Source organism: Thermobia domestica, chromosome 13 (genome assembly GCF_964235325.1).
Source record: "Thermobia domestica chromosome 13, izTheDome1.hap1.1, whole genome shotgun sequence".
Classification (NCBI taxonomy): domain Eukaryota; kingdom Metazoa; phylum Arthropoda; class Insecta; order Zygentoma; family Lepismatidae; genus Thermobia; species Thermobia domestica.
The window spans coordinates 9,615,291-9,639,711 of record NC_137466.1 but is presented as its reverse complement, the minus strand read 5'-3'; the positions used below and the strand labels follow the sequence as shown (position 1 = coordinate 9,639,711).

General features: G+C 34.7%; 1 protein-coding gene across 1 annotated transcript in view; it reads left to right on the top strand.

Moving 5' to 3' along the window:
- Positions 1 to 4,079: 4,079 nt before the first annotated feature.
- Positions 4,080 to 24,421, top strand: part of LOC145668013 (acyl-CoA-binding domain-containing protein 5) — a 115,316-nt gene continuing 94,974 nt past the window's right edge. The window contains exon 1 of the mRNA XM_081735471.1: positions 4,080 to 4,275. Within this exon, the coding sequence (XP_081591597.1) occupies positions 4,215 to 4,275 (61 nt within the window). The 5' untranslated portion in view covers positions 4,080 to 4,214. The remainder of the gene's footprint in view (positions 4,276 to 24,421) is intronic.

The following is a 24,421-nucleotide window of genomic DNA, read 5'->3' as shown; positions in this document are numbered from 1 at the left end:
TTTATATCGACTCTGGAAAGACCGACACAAATTGTGAAAAACTATTAAAATATTTTAAGTTTATTAATATAGAGCAAATTTTTTAAATTTTAGAAAGTAGAGTTGTTGATAATCCTGACACACAATCATAGTCATACGTCTTGCAAATAAAATCAGAAAAATAAACACACTACTGAACAAGACTGCACTTATTTAATATAAAAACACATTTACACGTGACGTTTCTATCCTCTAGCCAAGATCCTCCTCAGACGTACATTCATGTCCAAAATGGTTGTCGCATATTTATAACTGTCTTCTTGGAAGAATATAATTTGATAAAGATTTTTCAGGACACTTTTAATACTGATATTATGTGTATAATCGGGAAATGTATATTTGTGGTAAATTTTATAGGGAAAGAATTATAAATACGAAAATTAGAATGAGTAAAACAAAATCTTACTAAATGGAGAAGAAAGTTTTATTTTCGTTTTATTGTTCTTATTTACTGCTCTTTTGAGATGAAATTTGCCACATACATGTCTTGGCCGATTATAAGAAATACCGGGCGATTTCGTTATCAAATTATATTCCTAGAACAACATATTTATAGACACGCGACAATAATTTTGGACATAAGTGTACATTGAGTGATACAGAAACTACTCAAGTATATATACACAATTCATCTCCCTGTCTGCTCTCTCATTGGCCCGTTCAAACAGCCAATCAGAAGCGTGGAAATTATCTGAACTGACCAATGGGAAAACATAACATTCTATCAGAAAAGAAATAACAAGGAGCAAGCAACCATTGAATATATTAATTCAATACATTTTTCTGTATTTATCAATAATATTTCTCCATTCTTTATTAATGCTGATACCTTTGCTCTAATTCATTAAGTTTACATTCCCTTCCATTTCGGAATTCGGAATTTCGTCATGATTCTGTTTAAAGATTTTTCTACAGTAGTAGTAGAAACAGGGATACAAAACACACACCCAGCCAGAGGTTTAAGAGCCTCGTAACCTGTATCAGCTTTAAAAATAAAAGAAGCAACATCTGTTCCAGAATCTTCAAGTTTGCTGCATGCAACATATTTAAAAGAACGTACATCCGCAACGACAGCATCAACATCATTAATTCCAAATATAGCACAGAGTTATTTACATTCATTGTCACTGAGCTGTAAAAATGTATCAAAGTGTTGAAAATACGCACTTAGTTGATTCAATTTCATGGCCTTATCATTGAATCTTTAATTCATTTCACTGATGACACTTTCCACAAATTGTTTTGCGCTCTTTAAACATTTTATTTTATCCTCGTTAAAACATACACTTTTGGCTTCTGATACATTTTTCTTAAGTTTCTTGATTTTATTATTCACCTCATTTTCTTCATCCCTTGTAGCGCAAAGAGACGCTCTGCTCTTTAAATGCTCTGCAATTCCAGATACAAGAGCAGGAAGAAACGGAAGTTTTATAGTTTCCTTTTGTAAAAGTTTGCTGAGATTACTGTCTCATCCAGAATCACCAAACCAACAATAAAACTGAAATCCATCATTTCTAACAAAATTCCCCCTGCCAAAGTAGGTAGATCAGCTCAATAATTATGAATCTGTTCACATGCTATTAATATGGATTTATAGCAGGCGAACACTGCGTGAACCGTACAATAATGTCTAAGCCAACGCACATCAACAGCTTCGGGAATCATTATCACAGGCTCTTCCAAAACTTTCTTAATTTCATGTAGAATTCTTTTTCTTTTCGCGGAAGCATAAAAGAGTTTATGTATGTATTTTACAATATGTAGCGCGCGCCTGATAATCGGATGCTTGTTACTACAATTTCTTCCATATTTTAATTCCCGTTCAACATCACACTTACTTGAGGATGGTTCCGAATCAATATCACCGTTCACTGATATCTTAGAAGAAACAACTGAAATTCATTCTGCGCTGTCAACTTCACTGCGGATGTTGCCTCTTGTAGAACATGAGCCACATTCAACACGTCGTCATTTGTTTAAAAAAGATAATAATGTCGGTTGTTTTGACATCTTAGCAAGTTGAAATATCAACTGTTTCACACACAATTGAGTCTTCAAAATATCCACACACAGAAGGACTGATCAAACACTTACGCCATCTCTCAATTTAGTAACAAACTCGAATCATGCAATAATATGTGTAGATTTGCGATACATCTTTTCTTCCGCTACAATCAGTAGACAATGGCAGATTGGCCGTTGGCTCACCCAAGCTTTGGTTGCTACTTGATAGATTTTATTTTCAACACCCTTACGCCTTCTTCTTTGTTTCTATAATATAATGATATTATAGAATGGATTAAGTGAAATAATTCTTTAGTAATCATAGTTTTCTTTTTAATTTAAAAATATTTACCTACTAAGCCCAAGTAGACAACAGGTTCTCACCAAATAATTATAAGGATAGGCCTGAAGCACCCGGGGGAAATTCCCCCCCCCCCCCGGGCCACCAACTGAAATCATCACTGTTAGGCTGCCCGCGTAAACTCCTCTTATATATTCATAACCTACTAAAATCAGCCAATTAGAGTGAATCACATAATATTAGGCTGTGATCTATCTTCTTTATTAGTATATTCATTCTAATTTAAACTAACGTAGGATGGAATGGATGCTTTTGGTGCACGTTCCACAGTGTGTACCGCAAATGTTCCACTGTCTAAGGGAAGTTTTGAACAGTACTGCAAATGTCCTACAAAGACTGGTTTTCTGGTTGTACTGCAAATGTCCTGATACCGCTGAGTTTATTTTTCATGATGTTCAAATTCATCCTCACCCACTTGGGGTGAAGGTGGGAGATTATGACTTTTTAAAAAATAATCAGATAAGCTAGCTAATTAGTAACTAATGTAATTAGAGCGAGTTACACACATTAACATATTTCCTCATGCTTGTGCGGGGCGCTGCGGGTTGCTAGTTTTAAATATTACTTTATTATGAATTTTAAAAAAATTCAAAATTTTGCCGCCCTGTGCTCGAGCACAGAATAACACTTTCCTAAATACGGGCATGCCTATATAGACAAGAAAACTGAGATTGAAAGACTGGTGTCAAGGAGGAATATAAACTGTCAAGGAAACTATAAGAGCCAAAATGTTTTATATCTATCTGTAGTGGAGGGCAATCTACACTGTAAAGTTTGTTTTCGCCTATTAGTGTGTGCGGTCGTGATTAATAGTAGGTCATATTCTTCATGTTCTCGGTACAGCGTAAAATGCAAATTTCAAATGTATAATGCAATACACGCTTACCTAACAGTACGCTGGGAGGCTCTACTTTGGGTAATGGTCGGCAGAGTTTGAAATTTCTAATTACAAAAATAAAGTTCAAAAATGCTTTGATCCAATAACGTTGTTTTAAAGTGCCTGCTGGCCCTCCAACAATTTGTTGTCATTCATACAACAGTTTCAACCTCACTTCAAATTACAATTTTATTCCTTCCAGAGATCGTTGATAATTGAATTAGTTGACAAATACTCAGCAATTAGGCCACGTATAACAATGAGCCAATGTTGGAAGTTGGCTAGCCCACCGTTCCCCACGGTTGGTTCTACTGCTAACTTTTCGTACCTTTTGGTTGCGTAAATTAATTTGCAACCAGGGATTATTGAAGATTTCCATTTTTTCTCGCTCTCTCTGGTATATGTAACTACACAACAAAGAGATGCGCAAATTTACCTTACGGAGACAACCTATAATATTTAAAGTACAAATTTAATTGAAGTGAGCCTATATATAAAAGAAAACAAGTTGAAGCACCTTTACAGTAATCAAAAAGGAACATGCCATATTTCAATACAATTCTTAAAAAAAGACTTTCACATTTCGTATTTTCCTTTGTATGACTCTCTTACAACATACAGCTTGATTATGCATGATTCCGAGGACACCGGGATACAGAGTTCAATCCCGTGGCTTTATTTGCCTGGTTTTTCGCATAAGTATGAGAAAAAAGACTGAAGTGTGTTGGCAGTTAGATGAAGGAGAAATGACTATATAAAAAAAAGTAGGGGAAATGTGATACGTTCACAAAGGTTTCTGGTACCAGTCTTGCGTCACGCGACGTGATGTTCACTTGTTCTGGTGTTTGCTGAGTCCTTGCAGAAAGTGAATGCATGTGTCAGCTGGCAGTAAGCAAAGCGAGTGTAACAGCAAGGAAGTGTTAGTTTGAAATAATGACAACAGAAGAAAAGTTTCGTGCTGCAGTAAATGTTATTAGAAGTTTGCCAAAAAATGGTAAGAAATTGTGTGTCTTGTTGTATCGCTCTTATGTGTCCATTATAGTGTATTGACATTATAACGTAATGCGAGAATACATATGAAGATATCAATTTATATTTGAAAATTGTGTTGTCGAATCACATTTTTACTTAGCAGTCTGAGACAAGGGAGTAAAATGTGTTTCTAGGTATGGTTTATGTGACAGTGAACCAGAATGGTGATAGTTGTGTGTATGGGCACAGTGTTGAGTGAAGTACCGTAATGTTATTTGTGTACGGTTGTGACCGACCGACCGACATCACTTTCTCTGTGTTGACTAGGGCACGGGGAACTGGTTTCTCTACGCAGAAGTTGCTTCTTTTTGTTTTCTGAAGCGTCTTACGACTCTAGAGCTAGTTCCTGTGATCGTACATAGTAAACATTTGCTAAGTTAGAGGCATAGGCCGAAGGAAAATTGATGTTACTGTGAAGTTCATAACATTTGGCTATTATTAGAAACAATTACAATACACTTTTGTATCCTTTTTGGATTAAGATACTAGACATCCCATTTATAGCAGGATTGCCCCTTTTTTAGAGTGTCTTTCCGTGTCCCAAGAAAGATACAAACGGAACGTAAAATATCCCTAAACCCAATACTTGTCTTCATTTGAAAATATTTAGTAAAATAATTTGATATGTTTCGATATTCGATAACCTTCCGTAGGTAAGTAATCGAAGGTTCCTTTTTCTCACTGGCATCCATGGATTTAGGTACATAATTAAATTATGCCAGTTTGCCGTTGGTCCTGCTATTTTATTTTCTAAATCTGGTCACGCTATTTTAGATGAATGATATCGATTCATGTTTGACTTAATTCAAGACTAATTTAGCTTTGCTAAGTTGGCAAGACTGCACTTTGTGCAGAACAAGTGATAGTTTTATATTGTTGACGTGACAAGATAGGAGTAAGTAGGGTCGGGTTAGCTTAAGGTTAGGGAAGTATGGACCCATTTTGTTAAAATTAGCACAGTAATTGCTCGTATTGTTATTTATTGTACCGGTTCCTGTGAATGTTCTGCACAAAGTGCACTCTTACCGCTAAATTGTTTGATATTAGAACAGTTTTATCCTACGTATACATAAAAACTTCAAGCTGGGTGGGTTATGTTAGCTTCCTTTTAAAACATACGATAACAAAGCTTTACACCTGGAAACTCCGGTTCAGTGATCTTAGTGGGTAATACACGAAGAGTTTGTTTCTGATGGCCAACTAGATGGTGCTCGTTTGAATGATGTGTGGCCACCACATCGAGTTCGAGCACCATTATTTCTAATGTTACAAACTGAAGAACGTTCCAGTTAATTCAAATATAGTGACCGCAGTTGATTGATATCGGAGACAAAGGTTTAAAGAAACCAATTCATCTGGGCCATATTTTTTCGTTTTTTTTTTTAAATCAGTTTCTTCCGGCAAAAATGTTAAAATATGATTTATATATGAACATAACATTATTGTCATAATTTGCAGTTTTCTGTTCATTGGTGGATAGACGAAGATTTTTCCGTTTTTCTATTCTAGTGGTTGGATTCCGCGCTTGTTCTTTAGTGTTCAGCGGTTATTTAGTCCCACAGTAAGGTGGATTCCGAACCACCGCAGTGATTTCAAATTTCAGTAAACTCCCACCGAAAACCGACCTCGGACCACGAACACCAAAGTCACGGAAGTCATTATACGAGCAGTGAGAGCGTTTGACCTATTTATGAGAAAATCAGTGTATTGGTTTGGAAAATAAAACGATATTCCGCATCGTGTCATCCTGCGTCATAGTGAAAAGTATGTGTTGGCTCCCATAGGTTTCTTTGAAAACTAGCAAACTTACAGAAAATAATTTTGTTTTGAAGCAATAACTTTCATAGATCATAACATACATATTTCTAATCCAATCACCTTTAGTTGTATTTTAAATATCTCATCACAACTTCCTCCGGACTATATGGCACTGGACACAACTTCGACGCGGGAGATCTGGGTTCGATTTACGATGACTTCTAATGAGGTTCTCTGATTCCACGTGAAGCTATAGGTAGCCTAGGCGCTGAAAGCTACATGAAGTTCCCCACCTGCCCACCAAATAACACAATAAAGTCTCGAGATTATTATTGTTGTTAGAAATATAACATGCAATAAGTATCTGAGTTTGCCATTCGCACTTTATGGTTTAAATGTTGTAATTTGATGACGCTAATTACTCACAAAACGTTGCAACACGTTCTTTATTTTCTTCTCTCTTCCACCTGTGTCAAATAGATGCCGATAAGCTCGTCAGTTCCAGAAATAACTGGAATATTCATGGCTTCTCACCCCTACTGGCTCTTAGTTATGGATTCGCAGAGAGATTGTTTGTGCTACTGGGTTTTGACCAACAAGGAACGGGGACGATTGCCATTTGTTATAAATTTTGCGAATTTTCCAGAAAGAAAATCGTTCAAATACATGACAAAGACAAATCAGTCAACCCGGTTTTACGTGATGCTAAATGTGAATTTTGAGTCTCTCTTTGTTGTGGTGATTCTTTTAACTCTTGTCCTAACATAATGTAGTGTATCACTATAAAGTCCAATACGCTGAGGGTCTACTTTTGTACCAAAAATGTTCAAAATCGTTTGTACAGTTTTTGCATGATACTGTTGAATTTGAAGTGTTCTCAGTTGCTTATTTCTTTTGTTTCCCGCGCCGTAATGAATACTTATCTTGTATCTCAATTTTGCTACTGTGACACACACGACTCTTTGTCACCCGCAAATTGATGGACTAACTTCCTGATAAAATTGCACCGAATTGGAAGGTTTTGGATCGATTCCAAGCTTTAATCTCGATCCTCTTCCATTGCGTAGCCGCATTGGTTAATCACGCCAAAATAAATGAATAGAAAGAGAGTCGTAAGCCTACATTTGTGCAATGAATGGTACAAATTGATAATTCTTACATCCAAGGTGGTTTAAACCAGCTTTGTTCTTTTTTTAAAAAAAAAAAAAAAAAAAAAAAAAACAACTGGTTTAAACCAAAAAACGAAAAATGTTCGTAAAAGTGTAAGTGTTCCTAAAATCTTGATGAATACACATTTGTGGGTTATCGCGTGTCACTCCCGCATATTATTCGTATTATATTCAGACCTAAATTCCCCATTTGTTACTCAAAGAGAACTACAACAGTAACTTTTTTTTTTTTATAAGTTTATGAATGTTTCTTTTGTGATTTTTTAAGGTTGTTGTTATTGTTATGCAATTGTAATCAAAGAAAAATTCCAAATATTGTTTTGCTTTAATAATGTTTGCTATTGATAAAATACATCGAAATACCGTACTGTTTTTTGGAGTGGGGGGTCATACAAACCCCACGAAAGGCACTTACTGAAATCAGAAATATCTTTGGTATTTATTTATGTATAAATGGGTCAGAGCCAAAATGGACTCAAATAATTCTTTATTCACTTTTCTTACTGATATGCAAATTAAGTCGTTGTATTTCTTTGACTTGGACTAATAAAAGTCGTAGTGAACTAACTTGGACTTAATTAGTCCTTCTGTACTCTGCAATATTTTGAAATTGTCCATATGTAATTCTGTATAATGGTTTCACTTGTGCAACTGTTTATCTTTTTGTCCTTCTCAAATGACTTGATAATTTGACAATTATATTAAAAGTATATAAAGATCAGTATAACGTATCAGGAGTCCTTCATGAGTGAGTCGGCAGACGTATCACAATTGTGGCCAATTAGTCCCGGTTTCAAGTTCAAATGGAGGACAATTTATTTCGGATGTAAGTCGAGAAACGGTTTGGACTCCGGTTTAAGTTTATGTGATCCCTTCCAGCATAACCCGGTTGTTGCATAACAACACCAAATTGAAACAAACTTATTTCTGTCCATATGTGATACAAATGCGTAGAGCAAATTATTTAAACCAAAAAAACCTGGCTTAAACAAACCAACAAACAAAACAAAAAAAGGTTTAAAAAAAAAATGCGCACCGGATTGGCATATACTTACAAAAATTTATTTTAGCGTAGCAGCTGCCTTCTCCATTTCAATATGTAACAGCTTGTTAAATTATTCTAAACTTCAATTTCAAATAGTCGTGATTGGATTATAGCTGAAGAATGTCTTGAGATGTTTAGTTTGATGTGATACCCTAATATTTTTTTTTTTTTTTTTAACACTGCAAGCATCTTCTTGGATAAATCCGAAATAACAAAGGAAAGAGAAGATAATCTAATTATTTAGTAGGCTCGCGGCACTCCATTAATATGGTAAACTATTCCATAAAACATCATCACAAATACAGAACACTACGTACGAATGATATTTTATTAGGACTAAGAAGCCACAATTAAATCTTGAACAAGGCTTTTTAGATAGAAGCAGGGAGCACAGTATTAATCTAGGTAATGCCACCAAATCTGCGTCAACATTTCGATAAAAATAAGTTAATTTCTCTTGAGTTACCTTTAATTTTCACTTCAGGAATTGCTACATTGATTTATGAGAATATAGATCGAGGAATCTATATTTTGGAGTTACAGTTAACATTTTTTTATATAATGACCTATATGTTTTTTATTTTATTTTATTTTATTTATTTATTTATTTACATTTTTTATTTAGTAAGAAGAATTTTTACAGCTCAAGTTTATAAACATAAGGGAGAAGAGTGTGTAGCAAATAGAGTTTTGATTTTTCTTTTCAGTGAATACATCCCTGAGAAGATGCTTTTAGTGTAAAAAAAGGGAAACATTGGGGTCATAAGTCAAACAAAACAACTAGCTTTAGCTTATATTTTCTATACAATATGGGACTGCGTAAACAAAATAAAATCGTTAACACATACAGCGAACGTTGCTAGGTAAGCGCCAAACTATCTGTGCGCCTTCACTAGCAGTCAAGCCTGAAACCGTGCTACTACAGAGACATTTCCGTTTATTTTTCATTACTAGACTTGGCGGAAACTGCGTGACTTAAATCAACAAGCCAGCTGTTTTAAGGATCGTGTTCCAGCTAATCGTAAATCCCATCGCCTTTTTTCTCTTTATTTTGACCGAAGTCTGGTACTTCTTTTATTCAAGTGGCTCCTTTACGTGTACATACAGACTGGATGAACGTTGTACTGCCACTGTTATCTGATTTTTCTCAGTTGTCATGGTCATCCTCCAGATCAGCACGACAAGATCATTGTAAGACTTAAAAAAAAATTGGTCTGTGTTGAATACGTACACAGTAAAAGTCAGCACTTGACGCAGACTATAAATTATGAAGGGAGTAAATAAAGAAGTAGAGATGCAAAAAGCCAATGTTTTTATTTATTTATTTTTTATTGAGGGAGGGGAACTTAGGCTTACCCCGTACTAGCAAATACTCCCATACAATACTCTAAGGGGGGAGGGGGTCAGTATTTGCAGTATTTTAAATTCTTCCTTCAGCACCTTTCATATGTAGGATTTGTCTGAACTCTTAAGTCTGGAACAATTCGAACATCTCGTATGGGCATCTTAGAGAAGCACCCCAGCCCTCTTTCTTCCATTCTGAGTCAAACATCTAAACACGTATTTAACTACTGTAGATGAAAACTATCTACACCAAACTTCAAGTCTCAAACGTTTAGGAATTTTGAGATATAAACATCTTATAATAATAATTGAAGCCTCTACTCCTTTTTTTGCTCTTCTAGGATTATTTAATAAAAAGCGATGAAATACGTATTTAATTGTTTTAACTGAAGTATCCAAAGTAGTGTTGTTAAAATTCCAAAAATAATTTGAATAAGAAGACACTGTTGCTTGGTTTGTGGTGGACAGTATCGTAGGTTTTCTCGACGTACTCTCGTTTTCTTCCACAGTATCGTTCCACCAATTCTTCCATCATCATTCACTTGCCTTAATCGTCTGTCTCCCGTAGACGTTAAAGATTTCATTCCATTTATTTTCGATAATCCGAATAACGAATGTTAAAATAATTCTAACCGTTCGAAGTCCAAGTTATTTAGCACCCGCGGAGTGCCCAGCGGGCTACAAATTGGATCCCAGCGTATTTTTGTTGTGAAATGGTTTGGTCGTGAGAATTTATAAACTAATCATTTTCATCACTTTGGTAATCAATTTCGTCTTCTAAATTCTCAACATAGTCTTCATTAGATGAAGAATCATATACAACAAGTTCAGATTCTATTTCTTGTTCGGTCAGAGTACACAGTTCATTCTGTGGGTTTAGCTAGCTGTTACACAATGATACTGAATGCCAAGTGGCAGGTTCAATGTTTACTAATGTAATATTACATCTCAGAATTTATTATGTTACGAAGCGATAGTACCAGCCCAAATGTATAAGAATGCGTATTGCAATAATTTAAATTAGTTTCGCGGAATGCCGAGCGGGTTACATTTTGGACACCAATCAAAAAATTACATTTTTTAAAGGAAAAAATATCACCTTCTGTACAAAAATTATTTCATTGCTGTATTCCTAATTTATTTGTCAGCCATAAGAAAATTGGAAAACTAACAGTCATTACTTACGAAGCTATCATAGAAAAATATAAGTAGGATACAGTTTGTACCCTGCTTGGAGCTTCTAGGGTTAACAGCACTAGTCCAAACATCAAATTCATGTCTGTAGCCATAAGGGATTCCAAAGTGTAGGTATCTTGTTACAAGTACAACCCCATCCCTTTTCTTCTTTTGTGGGACAGTGTCAAGAAATGCTGAATTATTTTAAAAGAAAAGTTCAAATACTAAATTTCATAGTCTAACCTTATAACCTTAATAGTTACTTATATATTGCTCTGAGTTCATTAAATAGGATTATAGAACTATTTAAAATATAATTCACACAATAAATGTCCAAAAGAGACCACACTGGGGTTTTAAACTATATATTTTAAAAGAGTTTGTCTTTTACAGGTTCTTTACGGTGCTATACTTTTACGTCTCAATTCGTTGTGTCAATTATATTTCAACACAAATCAGTTATAACAGTCTCATCACCATTAAGAACAAAATATACTCGTTGTCTGACTGATTGGTAAATAACAGCAATCTACTTTTAAAACATAAAATGGCAAGCCATTCAAAATTAACTTTTACTTTTTGTTCTTCATTTCCTTTCCAGATGTAAAAACATTTTTTGCTCTGAAGATTGAAACGTTGTCGTTACAACCTTAAGAAATTCCGAGATGTAGACATCTTATTATAATAAGTGTAATCCCATCCATTTTCTTTCCTTTTAATTAAAACAGAAAAAAAAAGTGTTTCTTATTTTTTTAAATGAGAAGTCCATGTACCGAAGTTAATGTCTGTAACCTAAAGAGATTCTGCAATATAGACATTTCGCTATATTAATTGTAATTCCCACTCCGTTCTCCTTCCCGCCCATTTTCTTCCCTTGTAGTTCAAATATTTAAAAACGGTGAAACTTAAGTTTTAGTATTTTAAATGAGAAGTCCATATACTAAGTTTCAAGTCTCTAACCAGTAAAAATTCGGAGATATAGCTCTTTTAAGTATAATTTTCCCTCTACCCCGTTAAATTTCCAGTATCCTTCCTAAGTAGTAGATTACGTCACAAGTCTTATGCCCTGCCCATTATCAAATTCCTAGCTTAATCGGTTTGGCCTTGGGCGTTGATTAGCCAGTTACTCACCTAGGGATGCTTCTGTTTATATATGGAGGTAAAGCTGTGGCTATTTTCAGAAGGTAAGAAGAAAGGAAGTTTCGATTTTTTTTTTTCTTAGGGGGAGGAGAGCGCGAGAAAGATTGTTGTATCTCTATACAGCTGCTAACTTTGTTTTCCTGTGATACATCCTAGAATTAAGAAAATTCGTTTACAACATTCTTACTATTCTTCAGTGCCATGTTCGATCCAAGGCTAATTAATTGTCTAAATAAGTTTTCAAACGTCTCATCGCCGTAATGTTCATGTGTGTTGTGCGTACTTCTTTAATTGACAGTGCCTTGTTTATCTGCAAGTTTGAGTTATGCAACCAAACCTATCAGTGTTGTTCTAGGTTGCCTAACCATCTTATCAGTGCCTGAAACTTGTATTTTCTCTTGTGAGATTTTAGATTGACAACAATAATGCGTTAAACAAAGGACCAATATTGTAAAAATATAACATTTTGTGTATTGTTTATAGTATCTGTCAAATGTTGTTTTTAAATATTCGGTGTTGTGTGACAAAGTCAAGAACTCACAGTTTCTAAGGCGGAAAAATAAATAAATAAATAATCAAATAAAACAAAAACACATAAAAACACTGAAACCACAATTTTGTTTTGTTTTGGAAGTAAGTTTTCACCTCATTTTCTTTTATTCAATATTCTATGTGAAGAGGTTAATGTGAGTTCTATTTGCAAGCGTAGTATACTTAACTGCCATTTTCAGTAAATTGTAAGCTTAGTGGGGAAGTGGAAGTTGTGAATTCACAGAACCTCTCTTTACTGTTATATCGTGTCAGTATGTTTGAAATAAAAGCCTTGAGAATAGCATAATAACTTCCACTCCCTCGAATTTTATAGAGTAAGAATTTTAAAGTGTGATGGTTATTTGTTTGGCCTTTGCTCGAGCATAAAATGCGATTCTTGACTCTAATCATCCCGTCAGTTTGTTAACTGAGAAATATTGATTATACTCATGTTAAGAGTGAGTTTTAATTCATTGAATTTTGCTGGAAATAGAAATGCAACGGCCAGGGATTTTTTTTATTACTAAAATAGAAAAACCAAGTCGTTTTTCATGCCCTTTTTGCCTGGGAAATTTTGGACGTTTTTCAGAATTAAAATTCAAATGGAACAACAGTTGGTTCATTCTCCTTTCTTGTTATAACACACACAATCATACACGGAACGTTTAGTTAATACTCTGAAGAAAGGAGTAAAACATTTTAGAGTATTCAAAGGAAACTAACGGGAAAATCGTGAGTGCAGTGGTATCTCCAACCACAAAGAATAGTCTGTAGTATCGTGTGGTTTGCACAACCATAGGATATTATTCAACGACAAATTCTTTTAGTCAGTAGATTTATAATTAAGTTCTACAGAATCCCCATTTACAATTTAAGTATAAACTAAACTTCAGTAGTTACTTGTTTCAATAACTAAAGTCTACCTTAATTTGGAAGTATAGCCGAAAACATTTTTACTTGACAATTATTCAGATTTTGAGGATGATATTTTTACAAATTGTTTCCAAAATTTCTGTTTCAAATGTTGGCACCAGAAAGCTCTAAAGACAGATTTTAAAGTGATTACCATGCTACACGTATAACACACTCAAAATATCAGTTCATTTTTGTAATTTTGCTAACACAACTTTCAATTTTCGGGTATTATTTAGTTTCTGCCCCAAATCACTTGATAGTTTTTACGGTTCGTTATTTATAACTGTGATGAGCATAAATACAGTATGAACATATGGCATAAAAACTACAGTGCATAAACCATGAACCAACTTGTGCTACGGGAGTGCGTCAGCGACGGTGGGTATGCGCATAAACGAGGTTCGTTGCAACGGTTCACTATAAATCACAATACTGGCTCCGGACCCGTCGATGGATTTGGGGGAGATACTAAATGCCATCCCATTTTTCTTTTAAAATAGAGTATTTGAACTTGTAGAAGAGTGTGATCCAACTGAAATCATGATGTAAGCATGCTTTATCAAAAGTAAATAGGTGTCTTCGGTGTTATCACTAGTTTTTTTTAATAATAATATTGTTTTATTCCTTGCAAGTTTGAATATAAATAATCTGAAAATACTGTGACAAATTACATAGCTTTGTAAGGCACTGATAAGTTTGTGGTTGTAACCTTAATAACAATATGAATTTGGTTGCATAAATTATTCCTGGAAGAAATCAAGAGAATATTATTTTCAAAGCCACCAATGTGGATCTCTGGGTCGTACAGATACGGTATATTGTACCCGTACCCTACTCTTTGTTAATTGTAAAACCTACTGCAATAAACGTGCCCTTTATGGCCAAGTGGTTAACCATTGAGGACCAAGCTATTGAAAACCTACGGGGTGCAAAGCGGAGTACAAATTGACCCCAGCAGTTTTTTTTGTGTGTGAGTGTGTGTGTGTGTGAGTGTGAGTGAGTGAGAGAGAGAGAGAGAGAATCATATGTATTTGGTCGTGAGAATTTATAAAGTAATCGTTTTTATCATTTTGGTAGTCAATTTGTTCTTTCAAATTCTCGTAACCTCACCAGATATATATGCAAGAATCATATGCAAGAAGTTCAGGTTCTATTTCTGGTTCGGGCTGGGCTGCATAGTTCATTCTGGAGCTTTACCTAACTTATTACACAATGATACTCAATGTCAAGTGACAAGTTCAATGTTTACTAATGGAATATTACATCATTCTTTTCAGAATTTATTATGTTACGAAGTAGTAGTGCCAGCCCAAATGTAAAAGAATGCGCATTAAAATAATTTAAATTCTTTCCACGGAGTGCCGAGTGGGGAATATTTTGGACCCCATTAAAAAATGGTGTTTTCAACAAAAATAACATTTTCTATACAAAAGTTATTTCATTTCCTTATTTTTCATTTATTAAAACTCAGCTATAAGAAAAATGCAAAACTAACAGTCATTACTTACCGAGCTATAGAAAAGCATAAGTGGGATAGAATTTGTATCCCGCTTGGCCCTCCTAGGGTTAACACATACCGGTATTCTTTCTGTATCTAGTTCCTGGTTCGATTTCTGAAGGAGAAGAGGGGATGATGTCTCAGATACAAACCCAAATATTGGTTTGAATCCTACGTCAGGCATTAGATTTAGTCTCGGAAGATTTCTACATGTTATTCACTTAATCCTTTTTGAAGAAATCACTAATATAGAAGTCACTGTCTTAACTATTGATTATTACCTACTCCTGCTATGTAGACAGTTAAAAACGGTACAAACCAACTATGTGTAGCTTAAAGTATTTCGTTTTACTTCAAGTGCCAAATATCACCCATCAACGAACGGCTTCAACTTGTTGCTTTTAGGCATAGTGAAAAAAATTAGGTGCTTATATACTTAAAATCTGAGGCTAGCATTTTTGGATGAAGCTTTTTATAACGTTATGTCAATTCTTATCAAGGTTGTCATCTTCCATATTTAATGTGGAATGTTTGCTCCTAATGTAACATGACTCAGAAACATTTCTTTCTACCTGTGATGTTTTCCTAACATGACCTCTCGTAAGTTGTGTTTGGGTGTGCCTAGGTATTTTGATAAGTTAAATCGCAGAATCTTAATCCTTTGCATCGTTTATAAGTTCTTTCTTTCTAGTTCTTGTATCCTCATTAGTCATCCGTTACATTGACTGTTACATTGACAAATGGCCTGATAGGCTTCAGCAAGTTCAGTGTTGCTATGAAAAAAAAAAAATTGTAACCCGTTATAGATGTGTAAATATTCCGTATTTATCTCACACGCTGTGTCCGCAGTTCAGACAGTTATGCTACTGTGTGGGATAATTTTTACTTTATCCAGTATTGGCGTACAATGAAGTAACACTTATTACACGTCAATATTCCACTCCTGATTCCGGGCTTGACGTTTGCTGGGGTTACTTGGCTCGGATAAAAAGAACTAGTGGTTCGAATCCCATTTAAACTGTAGGTCCCGTCTTATCCCCTCGACCCTGAAAGTGATGTTAAACTCTAGTTTATTTATATACCACATGGCCTCAATGTTCTTGAAAAACACGCCCCGAAGGCCGAAAATCTATCACACAATTTGGAATACGGCTAGGTCAGTTTACCCTAACGATGAACAACTTGAGCTTTCAAAACAACAAAGCTATCTTGACATTAAGGTTACTACTATGAGTATTCATATGGCAACATATTTACTTAGCGCCTTGAACGAATAAACTCTCCGCTTGTCATTATTCGCACCTATCCTCTGGCGTCGATTTTCATAAATTAAACATAATTTTCTTACAAGGCTGTCTATATTCTTTATTATAAATTAACGAGAAATGTTACAGTTCGGAAGTACGTCGATTTTCATATGACATACCCACGGCCTATTATCATTGGAACTGTTCCTACAATTCTTAACCAAATGCTCAGTCAAATTCAGTTGGTTCTTCTCCAATTATTCCATCATTTTCCTCGATGTATGTGCCAGAGTTGAGAGCGAACGTCTCAATACTAAGTACACATTAAACCTGCCGACAATTTGCAATAATTCTTCGTCATAAACTCACAGCTAACTTTCGTTAGTCTATGAGTGGGCCATTCGGAAAGTTCCTATCAGTCCAACCACAACAACTACTTCTACCTCTAGATCTTCTTGCCGCCAGTCTCCGAACTTATCCGTAAACAATTTAATAAAAAGGTAAATAATAAAGGTGACTGTGAATCTTCTGTTCTGAATTCCCTGTCAGCACCATCCCAGTCCCTACAGAAACTCCTAAATCTTGCGTATCTTACGTTTACTACCTAACCTGAACCTGAAAAGCTTTCCTGATCCACTCCAAAATTGTGTATCAAAAACCTCCAAACCACCACACAAGAATTAGCCTCTTGAAACACCCCGCACCTCCAGATGTAAAACTTAGAAATCCTAAACCCAAACGTGACATTTGGTCTTTGCTGGAAGTAAGTGTAACTTTCGAGCATCTCTTAACTCACACTCATTCTACAAATATAGATAGATTCTACTATTCCGATAGTTTCGATGTTTCAGATTTCATTTATAGACCTCGATGACACGAGTGTTTAATGTCCGTTGTCGTGCGTTTAACACGTGGTGTCTTGAATTTGAATATAACCCCGACTAGTAGTTAGGGTCACACTTTAAACAGATTTTGTATTATATCGATACTAAAAAGGAACTCTAAAGTCCAGCGAAACTTCGTTGCATACCTAAAAGCACCCATTAATCCATCTTCTACATTGCAGAAATTCTTAACACACCTTTCTATCCTTATCAATACTCTTCAGGCGTCGTTGTATTTAGTGATTCTTTTAATATTCGTAAGGCGGATGCTTTACACTTTAATTGTAGCTGTTGTGTGTCTATAAAACATTAATTTTTCTGTTATAATTCCTAAGGAGTTTGTTTTTGAATCAAGTTTAGGTTCAATTGATATATAGTAGATCATCAGTGTGTTTTCTGTTTTGTGAAACATCAAAAAGTTCGTTTTATTATGATACAAATCTCCTATCTCATTCTATAAAAGTAGGACTTCAGTCGTGTTTTGCGCCACGCTATTTTCTGTTTTATTTTATTTATTTATTTTTACGTAGCTTTATAATACTCCAATCTAATAGTGACTGACTTGTATTTCTAACAGTTTCCCGTATTTGATAAGATGGGGCTTTGAAATTGTTAAAGCTCAATCAGCGAAACTAAGTAATAAAACATTCTTACCTTGCTTTATGCTCTGTATGTGAGTAAATATACCTTTTTTAATGGATGAAGTTGTTTTGATTTCTTTTATTTTCTTTTTTGTTGGAATGAACGTTCGAAAACTTCACTGTAAAAATTGTTAATAATCCAAACGAGCACTGTGTAATGAAATTGGTGGCTAGATATTCAGTGTTTTCAACTGTTGTGCAAGTGTGATATGTTATGAAACAGTGATGTCCTATGAAAATTACATGGGCGAATAACAGAATGATTCAAATTAACAAAAATTGGCTACTTACCAATAAATCCTCGCGTGGGAAGTATAAATATTCTACATACGCTTCGGAACAATAAGTTAGTTCTATCTTCAAGCAACATTGACAGAATCTCATTACCTACCTTCGATGCATAGTTCGAATTTGGCAATAGTGACATAAACATAGATATCGCGCTTCCTTCGATTCAGCTCACACTTTTGCTCTGTTGCTTTGGTCGTGACATTTCAGGATCCATTCATTACGTTACATCTATTTGGTGGTATGTATCTCTTGTTTTACACCTTTTATCTCCTATCCGGTTTTATCCTTCTTATCTTGCCACCGAAGACGGAACTAACTTGTTGTTCCGAAGCGTATGGAAATATTTAGGCTTCCAAAGGAGGATTCATTAATAACCAATTTTTTGTTAAGTGGTGTCCTATGTTTTACCTAAATTTCTTTCATGAAAGTTTAATTTTGAACTTCCTGTTTTAGTGAATATATATATTTTATTGTACAGTTCTGACTTGTATTTTTTTCTTTCAGTGTAGTTTTAATGTTTACAAACCGATCTAATCCTATCATCGTGATCGACCTTTTAGATTTTCAACCAAAATACTGGAGAAACTGTATTTACTCCCATTAAATACATTCATTTGACTTCTTGATTTTTATTTTAATGATTGAGCATTGATAGTCTCATACCTTCTTCTACCAATTATAAATTAAAACATTTATATTCAAATGTAACTCTTAATTCGTGTTAAATAGATAATGGTACTCGCTTGACGAACTTTACAAGCGAGTAAGAAAAGTGTAGGAGTTACTTGTCGCCCCGGGTATCAACCAGCACAAGTAAAAATAGGTATTACCATTCTAAATATGTAAATATTTGGAGCTTGGGAATGAAACAACTTGTCTGAAATTAATTAAATATCACATGATACACATACACACTCACTACACTGTACTGGTTTCCTGGGTTAGGTGATTTTATTGAAAAAAAAAAAAAAAAAAATGGGTTGAAGGGGGGGGGGGGATTCCTAGGGCAAAATGATCAATTCGCCAAAACTATCCATTTATTATTCTTTACCATGCCTGCTTCGAGATTCCTGAACAATATAACACGAATGCTAAAACAAAGTAAACTATAAACACTTTCGCTAACGCTTCGTTAGATAGGACGATTGAGTAATACGAGGATAGAAATATTAAAAATAGGGCGATAATTGGGGAACTTAGATCTGCGGTCATATTGCCTTCTTGTGGTGATGTTAGTTGGAAACTTAGAGAGTTTAGTAAGGAAAGGAAATAAATCAACGGATGCGCTGATCGGTAAAAGGAAAAAAATAATTAGTGGAGGGAGAAAATTCCATATATAATAGAAATAAGTAAATTATACAATAACAGTAATAATTAATTAGAAATTGAGTTGGAAAATAAATAAATTAATGAAACCGAACTAACGAAGGATATGTGATAGGGAGGGGGTTCGCGGATAGGATTGTGTAAGATGTCTTTGCATTTCTTTCTGAGGTGCGTGAAAGAGATTAGGGAAAGATTTGGAAAATACTTGCGCGCAGTCGAATCTGTAGTCAAATGTAGTGTCTGCCTATGTGTTTTTGGAAGAGATGGGTGATTGACGACGCGAATCGAAAGAGGAGGTGTATTTAAGATGTATATGAAGTTGGAACAATCGGAACTATTGGAATGGCGGAATGTGTCATTTATGGGGTGGGAAAGTTTGACTGATGTTGTCGAATGTAGGGCATGCTTTTCACAGGCTTTTTATCGGTGGAAATGTGGAATATTTTTAGATCCGTTCTTGCAGCATAGATGGAAGGGTGGGAATTTTTAGTAGATCGGTAAACTTCTTGGAATAACCGAGTTTCTATAGGAAGTGAAAGCTGGAATGATATCGAGTGAAGAAATTTGGAATAGAGGATTTTCTGGTAGTTTATTTTTCGTTTCTGGTGGATTTTCTACACGATTAGATTATCTGTAAATACGTCTGGGGGTGTCCATTTTGGGCTGATTACATTAAAGTGAGACGTTCTAGTTCTTAAGTTTTAACATCCTATGATTATGCTTCGAGACTAAAGGGAAGGATGATTATTATGATGATGAACGAAAAACTGGTAGGAAACGGGAGAACCCCGAGAATATCCCCGCACACAGTGTTTGTGCATTACAAAGTCTACTTAATACTCTAGTTGGTTACTGTCTTTGGAACAGATAATGTCTGTTGAAGAGACAGAAAGAATACATTTAAAAAAAAAAAAAAAAAAAAAAAAAAAAAAAAAAAAAAAAAAAAACCTTGCCTGATTGTCAAGTTAGACATACCAGTAAAAACATGTAGTTTCAATAATCACTGCCAGTACCTTATCGTGAGTCGGTACTTTTCTTCCGTTTTGTTTGTTCGTTCGTTTTCTTAAATGGTATTACTTCCATATTTATTATCTGATTATGTGTAGACTGTAGACTAGAAAACAATTTTCGTGATATATCAAATCAATTCGAGAAAGTTCAAAGAATTAAAAAATATATTCTAGATTGTGATAGCAGAAACAGCAAGCCTTCTGTGAGTTGCTAAAGCTAAACATAATGTATTATTAAAGATAGTAATATCAATCCGAAGGAATCACTCTTGTGAAAACAGTCCTGGGTTCTGGAAATACCAACGTTTACTCCATTGAATAAATGTTTGTTTAAAAAAGAACGTGTTTGTGTTGCTAACTTGTATCTTTTCCTTTTGTTCAAACAGAGTGAGTCATTTTAAGATCGGTCGGTGAGGTGGGTTGCTTAGTGCACTAAGTGTTGGAGCAGTGCATATTTTGTCAGCTATTTGTTGACAGTACGATTTTATTTCGTTTTTTTGCCCCGTTTTCATCTCCTCATCATCGTCCCTATGTACTTATGTATTTTAAGGTAATTTCTTTATGCTTTTTTAACTAAGTATTTAGTTAAAAATTTAGTAGCATTACCTTTCTTTTAAAGGCAGTAAACTTCTCAATTGTCGCAATAATTTATTCCGCCTACCAACATTGCCTATCACGTAAATCCTGTTCGCCTTGATTAAACTTACGTTTACCAATAATAATAATAATAATAATAATAATAATAATAATAATAATAATAATAATAATAATAATAATGATGATGATGATGATGATAATGATTAACAGTGAAACTTCCATACCACAAAAATCATAAACCACTTTATTGTTCACAATGAATTGCAGTTATGTCATTCTTTATAATGAATGAACTCATTCGAACTCCAAGTAGGCTATATAATAACTGTTATTTTATTTTTCCAAATTTCTTGAGAAACATCTCTCTCGTAATTAGCATCTGTAACTTATCTTTTCTTGTAATAAATATCTGTAACTAAATCCAATCTACCGTTCAGTATCCAATACACATTTTAGTATCTTAGGCAGGCATTTAGTCTATTATCTTCAATTAATTGCTTCTGACCGTTTGATCATATTCGCCAATTCTACAATATGGTCTTTTTTCTCCCCTCCCCCCTTATATACATATATATATATATATAAACACCTTTTTCACACGAACCCTATTCCCATTCATTTACACTTTAGAACTTCCACTCGAGATATGTCCACTTTGTATCCTTCGTTTACCGCTATCAGTATCCGAATTTTCTTGTTTCGTCCATGTGGGCTTTCCATCTTCCAACTCACTGTCACAGTTATCTGTTTCGCTTCAAAAGTGTCTTCTTTTCTTCCTCCAACTAACTATTCCACTAACTGGTATTTTCTAAGTACTAAATAATTACGTAAATAAGGTTTAGGTACAATTTTTACCTTCGCTATATTTTAAAAATGTGGAAAAGTGGGGTAGTTACAAATGAGCAACCAAGCATCAAAATTTCACAGAACATAAAATAAATTATTGATGTCAAAGTTGGCCAGCTCAAAGGGAGAAAATTATTGCCTCCTCAAATGTCCATTTACCGTCCGTCTTCTCCGATGATCAGTTGCTTCCGCGTAACTTCCGAGATTTGCTACATGTTATTCAGAATATTGCAGATTTCCTATAATTTACATTTTTATTATGTATTTGAACTTTTTTTCCGTCTCGTCTCGAAATTCAAGACGACATGAGAAACCCTTAAGTTTCGCTCATGTTGTTCCGTTTCTTTGAAATCGCTACAGTTGCCAATTATTTTGTAATTTTCATTTAACAAATCTCTTCCGACATTGTTATTTATAATAAGTTAGTTCCAAATTATTTCACACTGGCACTTCATTAACGGGGTTTCTGGTCTAAGTTGTCTAGTATGTCCTCGTTCTGTATGAGAAGGATATTTGGAGTCGTAATTGAAAAGTCTTTGAGGAAAAAATAAAAAAAAACTTATTGAGAAATCGACAGAGAGCCAAGTATGGATAGACGTTACGATTGGATAGATTGTAATTATCAAGTATGTTTGCTTTAAGTAGAACAAAATTCATTCAGGAGTTTCTGTTTCTGCGGCGATAATCCTTCGAGATCTTTAAATCATACCAACATCATCATAAGTATTCCGCTGTTATTGACAGGACATTTGCCTCAACCCAGAAAGCCGGTTGCTATTAGAGTCAATTTGCTGGTTTATATAGGAAAACTGTTAAAGATCATTGTTTGCGTATTTCGATTGAAAATTTTCATTGTTTATTTCATATTTATTCAAATCAATGTTCAGGTCCAAATATTAGGATGCTGCAGCTAACCTTTATAATAATTGCATGTCAGAAAAAGACTAGATAACATTTGAGAAAATGTTTCCTACTTGGTTCATGGCTTTGCTCTTCGGAGTGAAGCTTCAAGGTTCAGCGTTCAGGAATATGAATTTCTGAATTTTCTTTTAAATTCTCTTGTAACACTGTTGACACTAGAAGAAAGTTAGTCCATATTCGAATCGTTTACTTCTAATTTAATTACTTTACGCTATAATTAATCAAAACTATTGAAAATAAATTTGTCAGCACTGTTTCCTTCTGTTAAAACTTCAAATATATATATATATATATATATATATATATATATATATATATATATATGTAGTTACATTCTGATAATTTTAAAACAATAATATCATACCGTAATAAAACTAATAAAAGAAAGTCTAAAATTAAACATGTTTAATTTCTCACATTATTCGTTTGGTGAGTGCAAAACTCTGTTCTTAATTTGTGATATTTCTTCTTTTTTCCATGAAAAAGTAAATAAATAAATAAAATTTCCGGTCTGCATTGTACTCCTTCCTTCCCATCTATCTCTCTGAACTCCTAGCAGGTCCATCCTATAATTTATTTCCAAAACTCACATGTAACGAATTTCAATACACGTGTCCTGTTAGGACGTATTGTATTTCGTGTTCCATATCTGTCCATTTTACTTTGAGGTCATACCAAGTTATCAGTCTTTTTTTTTTTTTTTTTTAAGGGATGAGGTTGCTAACTTCACTCCTTGTCATCGGATAGCGAGTGCCTATTTCACGCACTTTCAGCTAGCCTCTATATCTAGAATTTCTAGATGCCTTCTCGATCCGCAGCCTGAGGACGCGCCATCTCTTTTATACATACATATATACAGGGTGACCGCGTGACTATGTTACAAAATTTAAGGTATGATTCCTGACACGGAAACAAGAAAAAAAGTTCAAATAAACTTTTGTCCAGCGTACATAATTTCGGAGCTACAAGGTGCCGAAAGCGTGGGAAAATGACATTCAAAGCTCTATAGCTCGACTATGGTGAATGATAGAGCTAATGCGGCATGGTCACGTCAAAGACATCGAAGCTGCTGTATTCAAAAATGCTTAGGTCGAGATCGTGCAATTCGTGCACAAGGGATTCCCCAAAGGAGCGTAGGGATTCCCGGATAATCTGTCAAGAAAGATTGGTCGAAAAGGATACGGATGAATAGCTGTCCCAACTGCTAGCAATAATGCGTCTGTACTAAGTCGATATCTCGCACAAACACAAAATGGCGAACAGTTTTATACGTGCCATGTGTGGTTGCATAACGCGCACTAAATAATAGTAGGAAAATAAAAAGGAAAATGTGAATAAATTGGTACAAATGGTAAATACATGATAGTACACTGTCCTGTTCATTGTACGTATAGACGCGTTTAATAAAGGGAATAATCATGAAAAGTACTAAAATGTTATACAAACATCACACTAACATTGTTTTCTTCCATGTAGTTTTGTCATTGAAAGCAAGTAAAACTAAGGGGAAAAACCGGGGGATATGGGTGCTTTCTTCCAGGCAGAAATCTTATTTTATTTGAAGATACGAGTCGAGGATACTTTTTACGAGAGGGGGATTGTTCCGCCATTCCATGTTAATGTGACCACTGCCAGAGAACAACAGTAAAATATCCGTTTCTTATCATTAGCCGTAATGTGCGTTACCCGAACATTGAAAAAGAACAAGGAAAAACAATTTATCAGGACGTTTGTTTTAGTCGCTGCTTCCGATGTTTTGCAGGACTGAT